At 38.5% G+C, this 24,019-nt stretch overlaps 1 protein-coding gene across 9 annotated transcripts in view; it reads left to right on the top strand.

The window, feature by feature from the left end:
• The first annotated feature begins 683 nt into the window (after positions 1-683).
• Positions 684-24,019, top strand: part of QKI (QKI, KH domain containing RNA binding) — a 165,359-nt gene continuing 142,023 nt past the window's right edge. For all 9 annotated transcript variants that reach the window (XR_013416140.1, XR_013416139.1, XR_003728734.2 and 6 more), the window contains exon 1: positions 684-1,273. Coding sequence is in view for 6 of the 9 variants with exons in the window: in XM_028846996.2 (XP_028702829.1) it covers positions 1,132-1,273 (142 nt within the window). In the remaining 3 variants the exon portion in view is untranslated. The remainder of the gene's footprint in view (positions 1,274-24,019) is intronic.

Genomic DNA, 24,019 nt, shown 5'->3' with positions numbered 1-24,019 from the left:
CCACGGGGCACGACGCGCGCACGCGCTCTGGAGCCCCATGGCTACGTGTCGGGCCACGTGATGCCCACCCCGAAAGTCCCCCGTGAAGCAACAGGACGTTAAAAAAAATTTCTTTTCTGCGGGGTGGATGAGAGGTTCTGAAAAAACTATAGTAACGGGAGGCGAGGCGGAGGCAGCGCTGGCGCGTCCCGCTGGAATTCCTCCCGCCTGCCGCGCCAGCCCCAACCGCGCCCGAGCCCCGCGCCCCCCCGCGGCCGTCAGCCCCGCAACCCACACCCACCCGCCCCGGGCGCCCCGCACGGCGGCGACCCAGTCCCTGCGCCCAGGCCCGGGGCCGCCGAGCGCCGCCGCCCGTCACGCTCCCGTCGCCCCCGCCGCCCGCCCCGCCAGGGAGGCAGGGAGGAGGGGGCACGGCGCCGGCTGCTGCCCGGGTCGGGGGGCGTCGGGCAGCGGGAGCGCGCCGGCCGGGCCCCGCTAACGGCCGCCCTGCGCGGCCCCGCCCGCCGCCCGCCCCCGGCCCTCCCCGCGCCTTCGCCCCTCCCCCCCCGCCGCTGCTGCCGCCGCCGCTGGCAGCGCCGCCTGAACTGAGGCGAACTCCGCCGCCAAGTGAGTGAGGAGGAGGAGGAGAAGGAGGAGGAGGAAGAGGAGGAGCGCAGTCAGAGCGCGGCGGCAGCGGCAGCGGCAGAGGCGCCGCGGCGGGGACCAGCCCAGAGAGACCCCCCGAGCCCGCGGCACAGGCGGCGGCGGCGCTGAGCGGGCGCGACCAGCCGAGCGAGCGGCGGCCCCGGCTCCTCCTCGTCCGGCGCCAGCGGCCCGCGCCCTGCGCCCGCACTCGGCCAGCCGAGACCCGCCTCCCGCCCGCCCGCCGGCCTCGTGAGGGACGCGCCGAGCCGGGCGGCCGAGAGCGGCGGCGGCTGGGAGCGCGTCGGGCCCGGGCGGAAAGTGCCTGCGGGGGGCGGGCGAGCGCGCGGTGCCGGCCGCCCCGGGGCTCGGCGCGGGAGCCAGAGCGGGAGCCGGCGCGGAGCGGGACGCCGGGTCCCGAGCGGCCCGCGGCCGGGGCTCGCCCCCGCCCCTCCCTCCTCTCCGGCGGCGGCGGCGGCGGCGGGCGGAGTGAGCTGCGGAGCCTGGAATATGGTCGGGGAAATGGAAACGAAGGAGAAGCCGAAGCCCACCCCAGATTACCTGATGCAGCTGATGAACGACAAGAAGCTCATGAGCAGCCTGCCCAACTTCTGCGGGATCTTCAACCACCTCGAGCGGCTGCTGGACGAAGGTGAGCGTCTCCGGGGCCCCGGCCCCGGCCCGATCCCCGCCGGGGCGGCCCCTTTCCCTGCTTGGGATGGTGGGGAGGGCGGGAAGGTCACGGCCGGGCGGGACCGCGCGCCGGGGGGACTGGGAGGCCAGGAGGGCGCACAAAGGAGGCGCCGGGCCGGGCTTGCGGCGGCGGCGGGCGGGCGGGCGGGCCGGCGGGCGGGCCGGGGTGGACCCGCCGGGGCCGGACGCCCCCTGCCCGGCCCGGGACCCCGCGCCGCTGGCGCCCAAGTTTGTGCGCTGCGGAGGGCTGCGGGGCGAACCCTGCGGCCCCTCTGGCTTTGGCGGTCACATTTCCGAGAGGCCAGCGGGGGCTGCGCGGGCTCGGTGGTCCTCGCCAAGCCCTCCCGAGAGCAGGCCCACGCCGCGCCGCCGGCCTGGAGGACGCGCGTGTCCCCGGCGCGGGCCCCGCTCCTCTCCTCGACCTCCTGAGCTTGCTCTGCGCGGACCCCCGCTGCCCCGCGTTCGGGAGCTCTCTCCCTCCCATGAGGACTAAAGCGGGGTTTCGTGCTTGGGGAGTTGGAGCAGCTGGTAAATACTAAGTGGAAGTCAGAGTGGGGCTCGTTAGTTTAAAGAAATTCCATAGGAGACCGAAATTATGCTGGCGTAGCCGACAAGGAGGACGAAGTGACGGCGAAAAGCACTTTTTTCCCTTTTGTTTGGGGAAGCGAGAACTGTTAGGGAGTTGAACTTCACTTTTCGGGGGTGGGGGGGGGGTGGAGTGCGAAATAACGCGATGACAGATCGGAGCGCAGCCTGAGTTAGGAAGAACTTGGGCGGAGGGTTTGCTCCCGGAGACGCAGCCGCCCGAGTTTGTAGGACAGGGAATCGAGACGTTTGGAAAGGGCGAAATAAAATTGAGCCGAAGTTTTCAAAAAGCTTTATGGAGCGCTGTGGGGAGCGAAGAATGACAAGAAGATTAATGTTGACCAACTCTGGAATTTCCTTAAGAAGTTCTCATAGCAGTATCTGGAGTATTAATTTCTAGTAGCTGTGGGTTTCTGTGGACGCCTAGAGACAAAAATAAATGACCACAAAAAAGTGTTTCGAAAATCGACTAGCCAGGAGTTTTTTTTTTTTTTTTTTTTTTTCCTGCTCAGAGGCATCACCGGAGGACTGTGTAAAGGAAACTGAAAACTTTAGGTTGAAGAGATGAGCAATGGAGTTTAGATTTTTCGCAAGAATTTCGAGATTTTAAAAATAGAGTCGGGGAACAGGAGTTTGAAGCTTGGGGAGTTGGAATGTCATTAGAGAACAAAAGGCCGGAAATGTTTCCATGATAAAAAGATGATTAAAGAAAAATCCCTGGAGTTTTATTGTCTTGAAAGTCAAAGAAACAACTTAAAAGTAGAAAATGGTTAGGTGTTACGGCTTTCTCGTCGTTTTGCTTCCATATGTTAAACATACAGCACTCACCAGCATTGAAATGGGCATTTTCCACTGTTGGAACAGCAAATCTGTTAATTTCAAGTTGCTCCAGAGAAAACTTGAGCTGTCCCTTTAAAGGGTTCTGCTTTTCCTGTTTGTGTTGGCATTTGAAAGATTGTGGAGGCAGAAAACTTTCTGGAATGTCAAAAAAAAAAAAAAAAATTGCTGGAACTCTTAAATTGAGTATTTCCAAATGTGAGCGCTAAGGGGCGCCAGTTATTTTTTAACCATGGAAATGGTTGGAACCAAATGTGTAACATACTCAGTAATCTGACCTATATTAAATTTAGTTGAAACTTAAATTATAGATTATTTGATTTGTCATGTGTTTATATAGTGTTTTCGAACATTGAAAACACTTTCCTTAAAATTATTAGCACAACTTCATGACGTTTCAAAAGTAACACTCTTAATATTTTCTCCTTGGCATATTTCGGTTAAGTTAAAGTTTTAGTAATATTAGTAACAATTTCTGGTGAAAGTTTTTTTTCTTGAGTGCAGTTGTTTAGAAGGAATCCTTTATCGACGATAAAATGAAAATAGGCCTTGACAATATTTAGGGTTAATTAAAATTAAATTGTATTCTTGAAATGTTGAATTCAAAGACTGTAGGAGATTCCAAAAATGTGAAAATACTTTCACCTTATGTATACTATTTAAAAAACTGCATACTTTTGAGTTTCTTTAGTTTTAAAAGGCTTCTTGTGCTTTTGTGTTGATCTAAAATCTCTAAATTTAGAGCTGATTCCTTGTTATCAAGTTTCCAACCTTAGGCTTTAATAATTTTTAATCTTTCAAATCCAGAAATGTTAATTATGTCATTATCTCTAACAAAGGCTTATTTCTCTCTGGTTGGAAATAGTTCTCATTTGCGTTTTAAATGTAGGAGATCACTATGATATCGCTTAGATAATGTTTGTTTCCCCTTCCCCTTTTAATGTGGTTTACTCCATCTCTCATCTTACTCTGTCTTTAGTTTTTGCCTTGTCAACTCCCCAGTGTAAAGATTGCTTCTGTATGACATATAGTATGTTTAAAATGGGCAATATAATGACAAGGAAGCTTGATTGTTTTTTATCAGACCAGTACAAACATGCAGGAAAAAGGGCTATTCCTTAGTGTGGAATAAGCTGCTTCCTGTAATTGTTAGTCTTATTATAAACTTAATTTGATTTAAGAAAAATATTGGTTTCTGAAGTCCATCACATTTTTTTTTCTAGATGATTTAATTGTGAAATTTGGCATCTTGTGCTTTACCCCTTTGTGGTTTGTCATTGTTCAAAACAAATTAATCATGACTTTTGTTTCTGGTTAGGCATTACTTTTTTGTTTTTGTTTTTTTTTGCCTATAATGCTTGGTCGAAAAATTACTTTTAAATCTAGATAAAATTTACTAAAAATTTTACTTTAGGGATTGGTTTAATGAAGTTAACATCGTATTTAGGGTAGATGTATTTTCTGATAATTAGGAATTTTAAATGAGATTTTAAATTTTTTATTTTAAAATATTTTTCAAAGAATACGGTTTTAAAAAATTAACTTGTCAGCCTAAGAATTTCCATTTGGCTAGTTGCAAATTTGAGGATTAAGTGTGCTGGTTTTCCTAGTTAATCGATTAAGACTTGGATGTTTTAGAATAAGTATTTTAATTCCTTGCCAAGTTAACCTTTAGCCTGTATCTTGATTGTGGACAGTCCTTTTGTTTTACTGCTTGTTTTTGTTTTTGTTTTGTTTTTTGCTGTTGCTGGTGGTGGGGGTGTGTGTGCCAGCTCTTCCACTCAAGTATCTTCAACACGGTTGTTTGTTAAAGTTATGAATACGTATTGGGTTGGGCCCGTCATATAAAGGACATAAACTTGAGTTTGAAACTTTTTATTGAAGATAGAGATGATCATAGGATTACACATAAAACCTAGGTCTTAAACTGCTCTACCTTTAGAGAGAAATTTTTGACTGAACCCTTAGAGCAGTCAGTATATAGTTTTTTAAAAAACAAACTTTTTTTGTCATGAAAATGAAACAACAGTAGTTGAATGCAAATTGTTTTAATAAAGTTTTGTAATTTAGAATTGAGAAGGTGAAGAGTACAGTCAGACTTAGCAATCCTGTATTAGGGAAAAATGGAGAACTAGTATTTTTAAAGCAGATTTTGAGTTTTCAGTTTTTTAGATGGAGGAGGGGTTAAAGCTGCTGATATGGAAATAAAAAATGTATAATGAGGAAGGACAGTCTAAATCTTTTTATTGTGGATATCAGAAAAATTAGTGTGTGGCTTAGAAAAAGAGCAGATGCATTAGAATGCCTTATTACTGATTTGAAAAATACATTTTCATTTTCTGATGATCTTTTTGTGTTTATAATAAACTTTCTGTCTGACCTCAGTTTAGTTTGTACCCTGCCTGCTCCCTCTCCTTTAAATATATGAGTAAAAATATTTTGTTAAAACTTGCTTAAATAGTTGATATTTTTTCATGTTAATGTTTATTTTCACTTTGTTTGCCTTTGTTATTGGATGTATCATAAGATTTTCTTGCCATCATTTTTTTTTTTCCTGAGAATTCATTTACAAAAGCTTTGACTTAAGAATTATGTGGTTGTTGGTATTGAGAGAACTTTTGCTATAGAGATTTCTTAAAAAAAGTTTTTCTTTTTGTCTGAAGAAGCAATTATTGTTGTCAGTAATCATCATCTGTAACAAACAGATTTTAAGGTGAAATAATCTCCTCTTTAGGATTTTGCTTTTGTACACAGCCCTTGAATTAGTTGTAGTAAGAAGGAAGCTACTATTTATAATCACTTCTTTCCATTATCTTTTCTCACCCAGGAGGTGTCAGCAGCTATATATTGGCAGTCATGGGAAAGATCAGTTGTATCATTATGGGTCATTTATTAGACATTCATTCTGTACTTTTAAAGCTAAATTTCCCTGTAGGTGGAAGGTGTTTCCTTTGTAAACTGTATCCAGTTTGCATGTTTTGTAGTAAAAGTATCCGACTGTAACACAGTTGAGTTGATGGAAATAGGTCTCTTTGCTAGTCACATTGACTAGCGTATTTGGGATGAACACTTTTTCTTAAATGACTGAGAATGTCAAGTTAAATCAAGTTAATTTGACTTCTTAAATGCTTTATGCACATTATATTTCTGTTAATGCTTCACTAGTCACTGTCACTGTCCTGGAGCTGATTGAAATTGGTCAGTTTCTCATAAGAGCAAATGGTTTTTGGTTTCCTTTTTCAGGGAAATAGATTTCTGTGATGAAAGAAGTGAAGTATAATAAAATCCTCTTGCTTTGACCTGGCCTTCACTGAAGCATGATTCAGATTCTTTTTTTTTTTTGAGGCCAATATACTTAGACATGTAAGGGCTTTTTTGTGTGTGTGGTTTTTTTTTCCCTTTTTTTTACAGTTTGGTTTGGTTTTTATATCAAGGGAATTACACCAGTGTGATCATAGGAGCAATTTTTATAAACTGACTGGAACTACAGTTTAATTTACTTGAGAAATTCAGTGTAGCTAATACATGTGTTTGATTTATTTGTTTGATGTTGCAGTTGTAAGCAAAACTTGCTCTTCTCTGTTGGAGATGGAAAATGCTATGACATTGTGGGTTTTTGTTTGTTGATAACTTAAAAGGCAGCCCACTGAGCAAGTTTCTGCTATTGGTATGTCAGCTGTTATGAACATATCCAAGGTTCTATTTTAAGGCCATGGGATGGGGAGTGGTGAGTGGGCCTGTGTTAGGAGGTCACAGAGATATATACTAGCTTTTTATTTACATGATCAACGGGACTTCATTTTTTTCCTCCAATCCCTCCTCTATTTGACATTAAGACAGCTTAATGTGAATTTTAAGTGCAATAATGTGTTGTTTACCCTTAATGATAACTTTTAGGGAATATTTATACCCCTTTTGAAAATTGGCATATCAATTTTGGGCCCAAAATAGCTAGATTATTTGATGTTTTACAGTTATATTTTTACTTAACAGGAGAAGCACAACTAACAATAAACTTTTATAGTGAATATAGTTTGTTATGTTAGTGGGACTGTTAAGAAATTTGTTTATAACCTGAGTCTGTGTTAGGTACTCCCTTCTGTGGAGTGATCATTATAGTTAGCATTGGAATATTATTGCCTGTCTGCCCTCTTAAAATTACTTTCTTGAAGGTGCCTACCTTAGAGCCTGGCATACACTTCTCAGATGCTTGTTGAATTAAACATGTTACATCTTACCTCTTTTTTTGATTTCTAGTTTCTTAAAGATAGGGTATGTGCACATGGTTTGAAAAAATGAAAATCCAGAGGTGACATTAGAAATAGTGTCTAATAATTTTAGGAAATGAAGCAGTTGTGTGATTGTTGATAGTTTTATGCCCTTAGAAGAAAAGACATTTGTATTTTTTCTTAAAAATAACTTTAAAAAATGTCATGTTATTTGTAGTACTTGCTGTCAAGGTGCTTAATGTTACTTTACTGTTATTATTGGGAAGGAGATTTAGAAAGATAAAATTGCTTTGCTTAAGCAGTATAGTTTCTTGTCAGTCCTTATACCAAAGGGTATCAGTTCATAAGCAGAGAAAAACTACCAGTGCTTATCTTAGCTCTTGGAAAATTTTGGCATTTATGGAATTACTTAGGTAAACTTTCCCCACCCTGTTAGTTACCCTTTTAAAAGTCCATATATATCTATATAGTTCTTGTACTCCATGCAGGGCACAATAGATAGGAATGATTTCTTGTCCCTAGGTGCTGCTTTGGTGTGTTCAGGATAGACTGTATTTGAGTGACTTCAGTTTAAAAGGAAGCTGAGTATAATCATACGTAGCTGATTGTCATTTAACACAAATAGCTGTGTTTTTAAACATAGGTGTGTCTTTAATTTAAACAGTGCCATCACTTAGAAAACTGATAAATTGAAGCTTTCACTTAGCTGAAACTTAGTTCTTTTATTTCTTTTTTTCTTTTTCTTTTCTTTTTTTCCTTTTTTTTTTTTTTTTTTTTAGTCGGAGTTTCACTCTGTCACCCAGGCTGGAGTGCAATGGCGTGCTCTCGGCTCATTGCAACCTCCACCTCCTGGGTTCAAGCAGTTCTCCTCCCTCAGCCTCCTGAGTAGCTGAGATTACAGGCGCCCGCCAATTTTTTGTATTTTTAGTAGAGACAGGGTTTCATCATGTTGGCCAGACTGGTCTTGAACTCTTGACCCTGTGATCTGACCACCTCGGCCTCCCAGAGTGTTGGGATTACAGGCGTGAGCCACCACGTGTGGCCAGCTCTTTTATTTCTAAAATGTCTATTACTGTGCTTTAGCAGTAACAGTGTTTGAAAGTCTGATGAATTTTTAAAAAATATATTGCAGAATTGATTTATCTAGAATTCTTGTAATTAGCAAGAAAAGGACTGCACTTAATGTTTTCATCTTCAGTTTCTTGATGTGGAAACTAGTTTGAAAATCCAGCAATCCTATCAAGTCTAACAAAATATGTTCAAAAAGTTGCTTCATGTATTAGTCTCATATTTTTATAGAACTAAATTTTGAGGTTGGGGAAATGAATTGATTGTAAGATTTCGATCACATTATTTATTATAAGCAGAATGTGTCATACTCTGCTTAGCAGATAAACAGATATTGAAGTATCAGAAAGAACATCATTAGTCGGGTGTGGTGGCTTGTGCTTGTAACCCCAGCTACTTGGGAGGCTAAGGTGCGAGGATTGCTTGAGCCTGGGAGGTCAAGGCTGCAGTGTTATGATCGTGCCACTGCACTCCACTTTGGGCAACGGTGGGACCCTCTCTTAAAAAAATAAAATAGAATAAAACATTGAAGTGCAGTTACATCCTTAAGTGGCTCCACATTATGGCCACAATGTAAGTAAAGGGCATGTGTGTGTAGGCATTTATATCTGTAAGTGGAGACATGCGGTGAATGTGAGCTGGGCTTTGTGAGTACTGGGGCTGGTTAAGTTCCAGCTGAGAAAGGTTTTCAAAATGATGAAATATCTGGTTGGCCCGGGGATTGAATAAGTAGCAGGCCTTAAGTAAGCACCTTGCTTTTGCTTTAGTGCAGGAGAGGTCATTGTGGAAACTGGACCTGATCTGGTCAGTAGCAAATCACTGGGGAGCCCTTGGCTTTTAAGCTGATTTTAGTTTGAAATACATAGGAAAAAGCAACAAAATAATAGTACATTTTAAGAGTAGAAGTAGGAAAATGCGTGGTAAAAAAACAAACATACAATTTTAAAATTTGAAACCGAGCCAGGCGAGGTGGCTCACGCCTGTAATCCCAGCACTTTGGGAGGCCGAGACAGGCAGATCACGAGGTCAGGATTTCGAAACCAGCCTGGCCAGTATGGTGAAACCCTGTCTCTACTAAAAATTAGCCAGGCATGGTAGTGTGTGCCTGTAGTCCCAGCTACTTGGGAGGCTGAAGCAGAAGAATTGCTTGAACCTGGGAGGCGGCGGTTGCAGGGAGGAGATTGTGTCACTGCACTCCAGCCTGAGCGACAGAGTGAGATTCCATCTCAAAAACAAATAAAATTTGGGACCTTTTCGTAAACTCTTCAATGTCATAGTTTTACAGGGTCTCAAAATTACCTTGCAGATTGTATCAGAGAATTGTGTTTTAGAGCTGCAGGTTTCCTGAGAGTTGGGGGCTTCTCATAGGTGCAGAGACTAAGACTTGAAGCGGTTGTGACTTGCCTGTGTCTCAGGACAAGTTAGCAGCAGAGCTGGAGTGAGACACTCACTTCTCCCCTCTGTTCCATTGTATGGCCTCTCCACAAGGGGAACTGGAGGGAAAAACCTGGAATATTTCCATGTGCTAAAAAGCTGCTGCTGTTGCCTCAAGTTGTGAAGGTAAAGAAGAAAAAGCAAATGGTTTTTTGCTAATTCTGTGATATGCTGGTTTTGAACAAATGATGGTCAAATTCTTAGAACTAGAATTTATTTTTAATGATAACTAATTAAAAGGCTAAAAGCGAGAAAGGCATTTTTAGAGAATTTCAGCTCATTCACTTCTTTGTAAGCAAAGACTAGAGCCTCAGTTTTTTGAATAATGTAGTAAAAATTGTTGCTGCTATTATTTTTACTAACTACTGAAGAGGAAACATTTTTGATTCGGTGATTTAATAGAGAAGTATACTATTGCTAAGTGATTCAAGTCAGGAGTGTATACTTGTATCAGTTTTAGATCAGCCTGGGGTAAACAGCCCGGTAATATATCTGGTAGATAACTGGAGAGTGACACCCATGAGGTGGATGGTTATGAATTGAATGGAAACGGTGCTGCACCAAGTAGCCACCACATCATATTCCTGATGCCAGCATCTGGAGGATGATTGCTCATTTCAAATAATTCAAACAAATTAAACGTAATCCACAGTTCTTTGCTGTGTTACAGTAATTGTATCCCTTTGATATAGTTGTTACATGGCAGGTGAATACATTTTTTTAAGAAAAAAATTTCAAACTGGGATCGAAAAAATTACCCTGAAACTGCACCTAATTGTCTATTGTCGCTGATTCTACCGTGGTTGCAGTGATGCCCTGTTATCATGAGAGTATTCAAGTTTTAACTCTGTGTGTGTGCGCATGCACATGGGTGAGCCAGCATAAAGATGAAATTTATGTTTTTGTGCATATGCTAATGAGACCCTGTGGTGAAGTGGTAAGCATTCTTGGACTGTAGACCTGGGATCTAATCATGACTCTGCAATTAACTAGTTTGGCGATCTTGGGCGAGATAACTAATCTCTCTGAACCTCAAGCTTCTTCATCTGTGAATGAAATTATTAACTGCCCTGCCAACCTGAAATCCAAATACTCTGAAGTTGATGGGTATTCAGAAGAGCCTCTCATACTATAAAGTAGCAGCATCACCTGCTTGCTTTTTTTTTTTTTTTTTTTAAAGTCTTGCTCTGTCGCCCGGGCGCTGGATCTTGGCTCACTACAACCTCTGTCTCCCAGGTTCAAGCGATTCTCCTGCCTCAGCCTCCCCAGTAGCTGGGATTATAGGTGCACACCTCCACACCTGGCTAATTGCTGTATTTTTAGTAGAGACAGGGTTTCACCATGTTATCCAGGATGGTCTCAAACTCCTGACTTCAGGTAATTAATATGCCTGCCTCAGCCTCCCAAAGAGCTGGGATTACAGGTGTTAGCCACTGCCCCCGGCCTGTATCATCTGCTGTCTATCAACATTTTAGAATTGTTTATGATAGGGTAAACAATTAGATAAGCAAAGCAGCTTTTAGAGGATGAGAAAAGAAAAAGAAAGGTAATGTATCCATGTAGGTTCAGCTAGTTTTTATGTGCATGAGAATCACTACTAACACTCTGGTAGTTTAGAGGATGTCACTTTGAGCTGAACTATCTAGTTATGTTTATTTGAGAAGTGGAACCTGAGTTGGTATTAACAGTTGGTATGATTTAATGAGGTGAATGGGAAGGTGGAGGATGTTCCAGGAGAAGGGAAGGTACAGCAGTGCCAGCACCATGGTGATGGGCAAGGCTTAGGAAATAGGTACAGATTTAGTTAGTTGAAATGGCAAATGCATAGATAGAAGTAGTGGGAATTAAGAGAGACTACAGAAAGCAGACCAGGTTAGGGCTAGATTGTGATGGGCCTTGAAGGCCAGAATACGTAGTCTGAATTTTAATCTGAAGGTTGTAGGGAATCTTTAAGGCTTGGATTATTTGGGGGTGTCAGAATGAACTCTTTGTGCATAAACTGAGAATGTGTAGAATATATATGGGTTTAAAATAGACATTGGATGAAGTGTGAAGAGTCAAACTATTATATATGTGGTTAACCCATTAGGAAAATTTTTTGAATAGTGATATTTTCTCAAAATAGTATTAATAAAAATATTTATATTGAGTGTTCTGTATTTTAAACTCTAAAGATTTTTTAAAGTGTGTTTTAACTAGAAACAAGTCTTTCTTTTCCTTACCTACAGATTAGTGTATTCATTCTGAAAGATGGAGAACATGTGGGGCTCATTTGTTTAGCTGTCAGCCCAATTTTTAGTTAGAGAATTGAGCTTTCATTTCTATATGAGCTAAAGACAATTGAAGAGACTCTTAGAGAGAATCTTTGGAGTTCTTGAATTAATTTGCCTTGAAGAAAATTTTGTCCCAGTGTCAGAGATCGATTAAATATGTTTTACCAAGTTCGATGTGGACTTAAAATTTAATTGTATTAATTTTTGTATTTAGTTATTTTAAGTAAATGAGAGATATCTTGACATTCTATCCGAAGAGAGATACATATTTGTGTATCTTTAAAAATTAACACTTCACTACATAATGACATTACACTGAACAGGATGGGTTAATCCTACAGATGATGTAATAACCAGTCCATATTCAGATTTCTCTAGTGGATCCACAGATATTCTTTATAGCTGGATTGTCCAAACCAGAATCTTACTCAACACCACTCGTTAAATCTGGTGGTTACACTTTTTAAAATCTAGAACCATCTCTTTTTTTTTTTTTTAAATGGCATTGATTTAACTTGTTTAGGACTTTTTCCTTTATGCGCTATGTATCTATTACATTGGAAGCTAGATCTAAAGTAGGTTCAAGTATAGCATCTTCCACTAGAGGACGTCATAGGTGCTGCTGTGTACTTTATGTTATATCACATCAGGAGGCACAGTAACTGGTTCTGCCTTCAGAGAAGGAAAGATTGATAGCTGGATTAGAGTGGTGATAGATGAATCCTTGTACTTTAAAGGTCGTTTTTTTGTTTTTTTTCCTCTTGGAACCAGAAGGTGCCCCATCAACGAAGGGTGCCCCATCAACATTCACACCATGGTTTTAACCAGTTTTTTGCCTGAATCAGTTTCATTAGAGCTTGCACCATGATGATATTTTAATTCGGCCATTCTTTCTGCAATTACTTGGCATCCTTTGAAAGGTACAGCTTTCTCACACCAACACGGAAATACATTGCTGTTTTGGAGTAAGTTTCTAATAGGGCAAGCCGGATATATGCTGCTGTTTATTATTATTTGGTTCTCAAAGTAAAGTGTTGGTTTGCTGGCTGCCTCAAATGGAGACCAATGAATTTTTTCTCTTTTTTCTAGTCATCATTGTAGACTCATGGATTTCATAGATTCAATGTACTTAAGTCAACTATAATTAATTTTGATGTTAAAATTATTACAGCTTTAGCCATTGATAATTAAACTGGCTTCTGTGTCTGTTGAACTCCTACTTGCTTTCTGGGGCAACGTTATGCCCCAGGCTCCCCTTGTGCCTTGCCTGCCTTGCCTGTTCTGGAGCTAGACTTGGCCATTTCTCCAATAGGATTGGTATGAAATACTTGAATTTAGATGTTAAACATGTTCATTACTCTCAGAATGTGATTACTTCTGAGCCATTTTCTATGGACAATATTGATTTTAAAATTCGTTCATTTTTATATTTTCAATTCAATTTTAACATTGTTAATTTTATAGTCATGTCTTTATTTTTTTTTGCCGACCACAGCTAAACTAATGTTGTTCTTGATGGTGACATACTTATTTGTTTTATTCTACGATATTAAGGAAAATACTTTCAAAATAACAAAATTAATAATATTACTAATAGTAAAACTATCTTAAAAATTTTTTTTTAAATTTGTTTTAGACATGTTACCAATAATAGATATAGCCAGTGACCCATTCTTCTGGTTGATGACAATTATTTTCCTTTTTTTTGGTGGGGGGACCCTCATTCTGTGTATACCAAGTTTTAATTTCTACTAAATCTTATTTTTGACTTTTTGATGCTGTCATTTATTAGCTGTGTTCTTTTGTGGTACTTACTGCTTCTACTAGCTTTTACCTTATGCTCAGCAGAAATGGAAAATACAAATATGTTTTAAAGTCAGGTGCATGCGTGTGTGTGTGTGTGTTATGGCAATGTGATCCAGAAAGATAACTTATAAGGAGATGGTTGTTTATACTAATGCTTTGTATCTTAAGCACGAAGGGTAGGGAAAAAAGAATATGATGACAGGCAAGATGTTTCAATTGAGCGAATTCTTCTGAATAGTATCAGTAAAAGAATATAGATAGATATTTAAAGCTTTTAAAGTCATATGAAGTGGGGGAGACCTCATAGGTAGAACCTAAGTCTTAAAATTGTATTTCTTAGTAGTTGCAAAATCTCTACTGCAAACTTGTTGTCATTAAGAACTTTTAGTAGTAAGGAACTTATGTTCCAGCAGATGGGGATATTAGTACACAAAAGAGAGCACTTAGTGATTAAAATGTGTTGAGAAATAACCCTTTTGCCAGAATAGGAAAATGTTCTTTAAATTGTAGGGGAAGAGTTGCTCAGGAATATGACAAATAACAGTTACTGAATGGAATATTTTGATTGGCATGTGAAAAAGTTGTGACAGTTCTTTAAAGAACGTGTCTCTTTAAGAGACTATATGTTGGTATGTTGACCGTATTAAATGTAACTAGTTTAGGACATCAGATTCATTGCAGCTATTTTCCGAAATAGTTTCTGCCTTTACAGCTCAGTTGTTTGAAAGGTTTTTATTTTGGTGGGTGACTGAGTCACTTACATTGAGAGGTATCCTGTTTGTACGTTTTCTGTGTAATTATAAAGTCTTTAACCAGGCAGTTTATTTGTTTATTAAAATAAATCAAGAAAATGTGTCATAGTTTACTGTATGTTATATGAAGAGAAAGTTCTTTTGGGGATCATAGTTTTATCATAGTAATAAAAAATTATCAGCAGTAGAAAGATAATCTTATCTCACTTTTTATTATAGTTTATAGCATTACGACATACTTTGTTAGTTTTTTTGGTAGGTAAATACTACATAGATTGCTTTAACATATGCTTTGCAATTGTTGAAGAAATACTGCTCGTTTAAGTTCCTTCTTAGATGTGATTCAGACGTGTACTTTTATTTAGTGTATTTAAGTTATATTTTCCTAGTTCAGTTATGTTGAGCTTCTTTTTTTTTTGCAACTGTCAAGGCAATTTAAAATACTCTTGCCTTCAATGACTTGAAATTGAACTCTGTACAGGAGAGAATTTGTCTTGTTTCTATATAGAGAACCAGGGAGGAAGAGATTGACTTTGCCACCTTTGTAACTGATAATAATTTGCATTTTAGTCCCTGCTCTCTAGCCCCACGTTTTTCCTTTTCTGTTATTCCCAAAATGTAGAGAATTGGAGATTGAGCCACACATTTTCAGTTCATCTTTGGTGGTAGCATGATTTGTAACTTCTTTCAGTCCTGGGAGAGGCAGTGGTGAGGGCACAGAGATAGTGTATAGCACCTTGTCTTTGAACCTTAATGGGAATTACTTCTTTTCAGGGAAATATAGTGATGGCCAATTTTGTTTGTACATTTTAAGATTGTTTCTTATAGTTGTTAGAGAGTATGAGAAGCTTGAATTTCTTTCAGTAATCCTAAAAAACTGTTATAAATAACTTCACATTTATCGTAAGACATATTCCTTATCTCATTGGGAAAAACTAAAATGTATCAATTAAAAAGTTAAAAGTGCTCATCATTCACTGATAGCTGCTCTTAGTATTTCCTTCTGGTCCCCCCAACCAGTGTTTATGGATGTAGCAAAATTGAAATTACGGGTTTTTAAAAAAAATTACATCATGAGCATTTTTCCTTGCCCTTTGATATTCTTTGCAGATATAATGTTTATAGTAATATATTTCATGCTGTCGGAGGTATATTATAGTTTACTTAACTAATCTGTTGGACATGCCACTTTGCTTTCAGGAAATGTGTGTAATGATAGCATTAAGTGGCTTCAGAAGTTACTTTTTTAAAAGCCTTGAGTTACAAAGTATTGTAACTGGGCATTATGAATACCAAACTCTTATTTTTGCAATGCAGTTAATCTGAAATAAGCATTTTATGTTGCATTGCAGTAGAAAATGGTTGTTAGGATGCAACATGTGATTTTTGAATAATGTTAGAATTGCATATTTCACATATTAGTTTTTAGTGATTTAACATACTTAATTGAAACTTTTCTATTCTAGGCTATTTGGTTGTATGCTATTAATATGTGTGGGATGTTATGAGGGGTACACTAAAGCTTCAAGTTCATTTCTTCAAGTTATGTCAGTAGTTGTAAAGAATGTAAAAGTAAAAGTAACAAAGGAAATATAAACATACCAAGAAGACTAAAGACTGGTGCTGAAGAGGGTGCTTTAGGCTGAGGAGGCTATGGAAAGTTTCAGTAGAAGAAGTAAAATGTCACCTGGCTCTTGAAGGACAGATAGGATTGAAGTAGAGAACAGGTAAGGGAGTGGTGCTCTAGACACAGGGAACAGTGTTCTTGAATGTGGGAACATTCTGATAGGGAGGTAAATAATTCTCTGTTAGAGCTTTTTATACCTTTTGTCTTAGCGTTTTCCTTTATCTGCCTCCATATTTTTGTTTTTAGTCCAGGTTTTCTTATCTCTGCCCTGTACAGGCATTACATTATAGAGTGGTGTAGTAATGCGGGAGATTGCTGTGTTTGCTGCTGTCCTTCCCTTCCCTTCCCTTCCCTTCCCTTCCGATGTTACTTTTTCTTGACTTTGACTCTCTTGCTTCTTTAGTTTTTTGGAGAAGAGGGGTATCTTACTGCCTAACTTTTTATTTTAGCTATTGTTTATCTATAGGCTTAATTTGGCTTTTTATTTTTTTGTTTGCCTAGTGCATTTGGATTTTACTTAGCTTTTATTATGAAGCCATGTGTTTCAGTTTTTTTCTGTATGTGTAGGTGATTGTATGGTCTTATGAACTGATCCAGGAGCATGGAGGAAGAGGTACATCTGGATTAGTGAGTGTGTGAATTCTTGAGCTGATGGGTCTAAGCTCTAAAGGATAGATTAGTTGCCAGCATATTCTGGTCTAGATAGTATGGCATAGTTTTTACCAGTATGCCTTCTTTTCTCCGTCGTCCCAGTTTGCTTTTTACTCTGATGGCTTGAAAAAGCATAGGTTAGGTTGGAAGTGAGAGAACAAAACCTGCTAATTTAACTCTGAACAAGGGAGGCTTGAGGTTAATGTTTGAAAAGTGTGTTCCATGGAATACTGGTTTCCTGAGGTAGTCTGAGAAAAGAAGGGTTCTGTAGTCCAGGAAGTTCTGTACACTCCTTCCATGAATTCAGAATGTGTTGCCATGTTAGGTCTCCAGGATTTGCAGTCAAGAAAGTTAACTTGGTTTAACTGAGCATTTTCTGAAATTACTTGGTTTTTCTTTCTTTTCTTCTTGGTACTAGTTTTGAGGATACGTTATGGGAAATTTTAGGGGATTGTTAAAGACCTGTGGATCCTTGGGTCTTATTAATTTAATTCTGTTTTGTTGCTTGAAATATCTACCCAGGGTATTTTAAACTCTTCCTCCAAATAAGAATATAATCAAGCATCTAATGCACAGTCATATTATCAGTAAATTGAGGTTAAACTAAAGAGAGTCTCTCCTAGGTAGTGTCCATTAGCATTTTCCAGCAGGGTGAATCTAGATTTAGGAACAGTTCACTGTATATTTGCCTAAGGTTTTCACTGTCCGTGTTTTACACAATATGAATAATTTAAAATCCTTTTTTTTTTTTTTAAAGAGATGGGGTTTCACCCTTTCTAGACTAGAGTGCAGTGGTGCTATCATAGCTCACTGCATCCTCTAACTCCTGGGCAAAAGCGACCCTCCTGCCTCAGCCTCCAGAGAGGTAGGATTGCAGGGGTGAGCCACCACACCTGGATAATTAAAACAGTGGTTTTTTTTTGTTTGTTTGTTTGTTTTTTTTTTTTTTTTTTTTTTTTTTTTTTTTTTGTAAGAGACAGGGTCTCCTGATACTGCCCAGCCTGGTCTTAAACTTAAGTCCTCAAGTGATCCTCCTGTGTCAGGTGTCAGCCAGTAATTTAAAATGTTTTGTTGGAGTAGTCTCTTTATTTCCCCACTTCCTTATAGATCTGAGTCATTTGCTTTGGAATAGTATGATAAAAGTGTAAGATAAAGGATTGCTAGACTAATATTTAGACATGTTTGTGTTGATGTTCTGTACAGGTTGTAGTTTTATAGGCTAGAATAGACTAAATTTTGATTGGTGATTAGTTGACAAGTGTCTGAAAAGACTTTATGTTGTTCTTTTGTAAATCTTGAGTAAAAGAAAATAACCAAATGGGGTAGTGAGTAGAGAGATAAATGAATCTCTTAAGAGAATGATAGTAATAAACGCAGGTGGAAGTAAGATCAGAGTCAGAAAATCTTAGATTTGTTTTAGGTTATAGGAAAATTGATTTATTTTACACGTTGGTAAAAGGCACAAGAGGCTTCTTTTTCACATTTTACTTTCATCAAAGTGAAACTTTTTTATTTGATTTTTAAATTGGACCACATTAACTGAATGTCATAGGATATGTCATAGTGACATTGTTTAGTTACATGGTAACTGCAGATAGGTCTCAAGTTGACCACATTTGAATATTACATATTACTTTGTGGCTATTTAAAGACAGATGGCTTGAAGCCTGAGACGGGGGAAAGAGTGAAAGTATAGGAGCAAGTGGTGGTAATTTAAGAAGATCCTCAAGTAGAAGTCTGATTTTGTGATTTCAGAGTCTCTTTGATTGTTAATGTTACTATTATTAAATAACAGGTACATATATTCTAACAGTATAAATATGAACCAGAAAAATAAGAATGAACCACAGGCTGGGCGCGGTGGCTCACACCTGTAATCCCAGCATTTTGGGAGACTGAGGTGGGCGGATCATGAGGTCAGGAGTTTGAGGCCAACTTGGCCAACATAGTGAAACCCTGTTTCTACTAAAAACACAAAAATTAGGTGGCGGGCACCTGTAGTCCCAGCTACTGGGGAGGCTGAGGCGGGAGAATCACTTGAACCCGGGAGGTGGAGGTTGCAGTGAGCTGAGACCACGCCATTCCACTCCAGCCTGGGCAACAGAGTGAGGCTCCGTCTCAAAAATAAAGAATGAACCACAAAAGGTAGCATGTCTTGAACTTTTGAAATGCTATCTATGAGGATAAACATTTTGTTATGAACTTAAAACATGTACGTACACATTTATGTAACTCTACAATTCAAAGTTTCGTGAAATAATACTTGTCTGCACTACCTATTATGCAGTATAGTATTTTTCTATTCTATTTCATTTTTAAAAAGGTTGGTTGTGATTGATAATGTTGATTTAGTGGCTTGTGTGCTGTATAGTCTTAGCAAAACTGATGTTGACTCCTGCTGTAATTTAGTTTTCAATAAACTTTTTTTTTTTTTTTTTTTTTTTTAATCCAGCACTTCGCTGGGTGCTAAGGGGATACAGAGATGAGTAAGACATACTCTAGTGTTCAAGGAGCCTCACAATGGTATGGAGAGTGATGAAAATAAGAAGCTGCAGTGTTGTAACTGCTCTAACAGAGGCATGCCCAGCCTGAGAATGGAAGGGACCACATCATTTCCTAGCAGGAAGATGGCAGTTTCTTCTAGGTTCGCAGATTACCACATATAATCTGATAATCCCTCTTATGACGGGCTTACCTTGTTGGGAAAGTTAGTTTTTTACCTAGATTTTGTAAAAACTAAACAAATCAGGTTTACTTGAAAATAAAATATGTTTGAACTTTTAGCTTACTGGACAAGTTTGTTAAAAAATAAATATTAATCCTGGCACTTTGGGAGGCTGAGGCAGGCGGATCATGAGGTCAGGAGATAGAGACCATCCTGACTAACACAGTGAAACCCCATCTCTACTAAAAATATAAAAAATTAGCCAGGCGTGGTGGCAGGCACCTGTAGTCCCAGCTACTCGGGAGGTTGAGGCAGGAGAATGGCATGAACCCAGGAGGTGGAGCTTGCAGTGAGCCGAGATCACGCCACTGCGCTCTAGCCTGGGCAACAGTGTGAAACTCCATCTCCAGTCAATCAATCAATCAATCAATAAAATGTTAATTATATAGGTAATCTTTAATAAAATTAAATTTTACAAATGAGTAATATTTTCCTAAATATGTCATAGGAACTAGCTTTAATATTATTATTGGAGAAGTACTTTTTTCCTGACTTTCCCCCCCCTCAGTATTGTGACTTGTTAAGAAAGGTAAAGTCAGATAGAAGTTTAATATAAAAATGTATTTGATTATTTACACAGATGGTAAATTAAACTGTAAAATAAACCATTAACTTTTAAATAATGGAATAAAAGATGGATACTTCATTATCCAACACTTAAAAATGATTTTTTTTAAAAATTGCAACTTGAGTATATTCTGTACATTGATTTATCCCCCCACGGCAAATTCACAATAATACTGAATCTAGAATTTAGTAAATTAGTTGCATATTATCCCAAAAACATAAAGCATGACATTTCTATAGAATTTAGTTTCTGTAAGTTACACAATTGTTACAGATTTCTCCTGTGAAGGTTAGGTTACTACATCAGGTTGAAGAAGCTAATGTCGGAGTGAATGTGGTGGCTGCCTTAGAATGATTTTGTCAGTAGCAGTGAAAAATGTTTTCCTTATAGTTCTTGTGCAGCAGGCCATGGAGTAAAGCACATTTTTATAATAAAGGTGATGAATTTAATCGCAAACTGGCAGCCAAATGGAAATTGCAGACCTTGATACTGGGAGAAAATTGCCTATAAAGCAACTCTTGAGAGAACAGGCTTTAAATTTATCCACCCATTTCGACATTGAGGAGAACATTGGAATCATAGGATATTTTGCTTGGCCTGCTTAGTTCAGATGAATGACACTTGAGTATTCTATTTAAGTGTTAGAGATGGTTTAAAGTTAAATTTTATACATATTAAAGCCTTTAGCACATGCATTTTGTATTTTATAAAGTATTTAAAAATTTGCTGGTTTTTAATATTTTAGTAGATGATATGCCTAATGAAATCCATTTGCCACGTTTCTAGTCACATGCCATGTATTTCATGTTTCTGCTGTGTATATGAGGAACTGCATTCTTAAAATGTGGGCTTATAATTAACACACTAGTGACAGAATGTTTGTCATATAAATGATCAGTCTTTACTATTTTCTATTGTATTTAAGCCATTTATATTATAATATTTAAACACAGAATGGTAGAAAATTTCTATTATGGGAAAATCTGGATTTTTGTCATTTTTTACTCCAAGTGACTAATGTTTGTAATTTCTTAGGAATAACCAAACCCTTGATTCAGTACACACTATTTAAAGTGTTTAATCCAGAATTTAGGTGCATTGTAGTGTGTATTTTGAGATGCCTGTTCTCTCCCACAGTATACATGCTTGTTAACAGCTGATGTCCAAATTCAGAGAATTATTTGTGGCTATTGGAAACATTTACCCATCCAAGCAAGGTAAATGTTTAAAATGTAAAAATGCTGATGTAAAATATAAAAATAACATTTCTCATTATACTTATTGAAACTACTTGGGTTTAAAGGGCAAGAAGTGTTACTTCTAGAAGGTTATTAGATTTTGCTTCCATACATAACCCTGATTCCTTTGACTGTATTTTTGGGCAACATGGTACATTACGTAAAAAGGGTATAGCTGTGGTAAATCTTTGTTCTCTTTAGGTATAGAATTGTGGAAGTGTTTAGTTTAAAGCAAGTATGAAAGCTTAGTATTTTGATGGAGGAAGCAAGAAAAACGTTTTACAAATTCTCTATTCAGGGAACAACTTATTGAGGTGGTCATGAGACTGAAGGTATGAAAAGGAAGAAGAGGCCAGGTGCGGTGACTGACACCTGTAATCCCAGCACTTTGGGAGGCCGAGGTGGGCAGATCACTTGAGGCTAGGAGTTCAAGACCAGCCAGGCCAACATGGTGAAACTCCATCTCTACTAAAACTACAGAAATTAGCTGGGCGTGGTGGTGCGTGCCTGTAGCAGGAGAATCTTTTGAACCTGGGAGGCCAAGGTTGCAGTGAGCCAAGATCATGCCATTGCTTTCCAGCCTGGGCGACAGAGCCAGACTCCATCTCCATTTAAAAAAAAAAAAAAAGGAAGAAGAAATAGAAGTGTTCCTTTTCTTGCTAAAGCAAGAACCAGTAAATTGTATCTTTTTCATTGAAAGTAGTTCCATCTAAATTACTTTAAGAGCTAGACTTTGGAGAATGATTACATTCATAGGAGAAGAGCATGTAATGTGGAAGATACATTTGAATGTTTAGCCATCTCTAAATTTGCATCAAAAGGAGAGTTCAAAATAAATCAACTCTTTTATTCCCTTATTGGTGACATAGATACTTGGTCATTTGTTTTATTTGGCTAAAGGAAGCTGTGGCAAGTTGAGAATTCAGAGGTAAAACCTTTGTGAGAGAGATGTAGTTTAATTATTTTAACTCTTAATTCTCCTGATCCAGGAAAGCTTTATTTTTACTTTCAGATGAAAACTAAAATTTGTTATAACATGAAGCTTATTCTATATATTCTATATAAGCTAGAATACATATTTTACATATTCTATATAAGCTAGAATAAGCTTCATGTTACGCATTATATACATTGTATATGTAAGCTATATATGTATATAATTTAAATGATATAAGTGGTGTATGTGTATGTATAGTACTTATATTAAAATTTTACTGTTTTTCTAGTGTATTGATTATGAAAGTATAATTAGCTGAATAATTTATTTATGAGATGATACTAAATTCAGTTCCCATAGATACTGGTGGTGATTTACTTTTTAGAAAGAGTTTTTCTTGTTACATGCTTAAATCCACACCCGAAATGTAGCCATAATTTAGTTCAAGATTGTTTATGCCAGAGTCTGAAAAACACCTGAATTGAGATTTTTGAGTGGTTGTGAATGGATTTTAGAATCGTGTGTTGAACAGTTCCATCACTAAATTAGCCATAGTAATGTTGCTGTTTCACATTGACAGTTTCAGATGTGCTGCTTTTCAAATTTTTGTTTTTGTTTAGATAACTATTTTAGGGTTTGAGTTACAGTTATGCGAGTTTACATTACAGTAATGCAAATATACATTCTGAATTTATGCCAATATGTATTAGAAGCTAAAATGCCCTCCCCTCCCATCTCTGTTCCCATCTCTGTATCCCTCAAATTATTCATTTGAGGTTAAACTAATTTTAAACTCCGGAAAAGTGGTTAAGCCAAAAAAGGTCAGATCCTGGAAGCAAAAGTTCTGACCTTTTAAAAAGAGTGTTGGAAAAGTATTTGACGGTCATTTTCATAAGCTAAATGTACTGTGAGGTTTGTGTTTGAGTAGCTTTTAAGGTTTTCTGGATTATATGGTCGAATTTTAAGGAGGAACTTAGGAAAAATGAGTTGGAAAAGTTAAGCTGTTACATTCTACCTTCCTTTTACTATGTATAGTAAATCTACACGTGAGAAGTAATTTGCAAACAGCATTTGTTAAGTGTCTTTTCTAAGTATTCTTTATGCCTACAAAGTCTGGGAAAAGACCATTTTCAGATTTCAGATAAATAATTATCAGATCAGTAGATATTATCTTTCAGATCTGTCAGAACACAGTATTTCCAGAATATATAATTTTACATCACCATCATCATTTATAATGATACTGATGACCAGTACTATTATTTTAAAGAGAAAGATATGTATACACACACACACACACACACACACACACACACACACACACAGAGTCATGCGTTGCTTAAAGACAGTGATAGATTCTGATAAATGCATCATTATGCTATTTCCTTCTTTTGCGAACGTCATAGGGTGTACTTGCATAAATCTAGATGGTATAGCCTACTACACACCTCAGCTATATGGTACAGCCTTTTTTGTTCCCAGGCTGCAAACCTGTACAGCATGCTACTGTACTGAATACTGTAGGCAGTTATAACACAATGGTATTTGTGTAAACATAGAAACATTCTGAAGATAGAAAAGGTACAGTAAAAATATGGTATAAAAGATGAAAAATGGTATACTTGTATAAAGCACTTACCATAAATGGGGCTTGCAGGACTGGAAGTTGCTCTGGGTGAGTCAGTGAGTGAGTGGTGAGTGAATGTGTGAAAGTCCTAGGATACTACTGTGGATGTAATAAACATTGTATTCTTAGGCTGCACTGAATTTATACAAGATATTTTTCTTCAGTAATAAATTAACCTTAGCTTACTATAACTTTATAAACTTTTAAAATTTTTAAACGTTTGACTACAATTACAGCTTAAAACAAAAATACATTATACAATTGTACAAAAATATTTTCTTTATATCCTTATTCTATAAGCTCTTTTCTGTTTTTAAAGTTTTCTATTTAATTTTTACTTCTTAGACC

This window comes from Macaca mulatta, chromosome 4 (assembly GCF_049350105.2).
Source record: "Macaca mulatta isolate MMU2019108-1 chromosome 4, T2T-MMU8v2.0, whole genome shotgun sequence".
Lineage (NCBI taxonomy): Eukaryota > Metazoa > Chordata > Mammalia > Primates > Cercopithecidae > Macaca > Macaca mulatta.
This window is presented reverse-complemented; position numbering and strand designations above follow the sequence as displayed.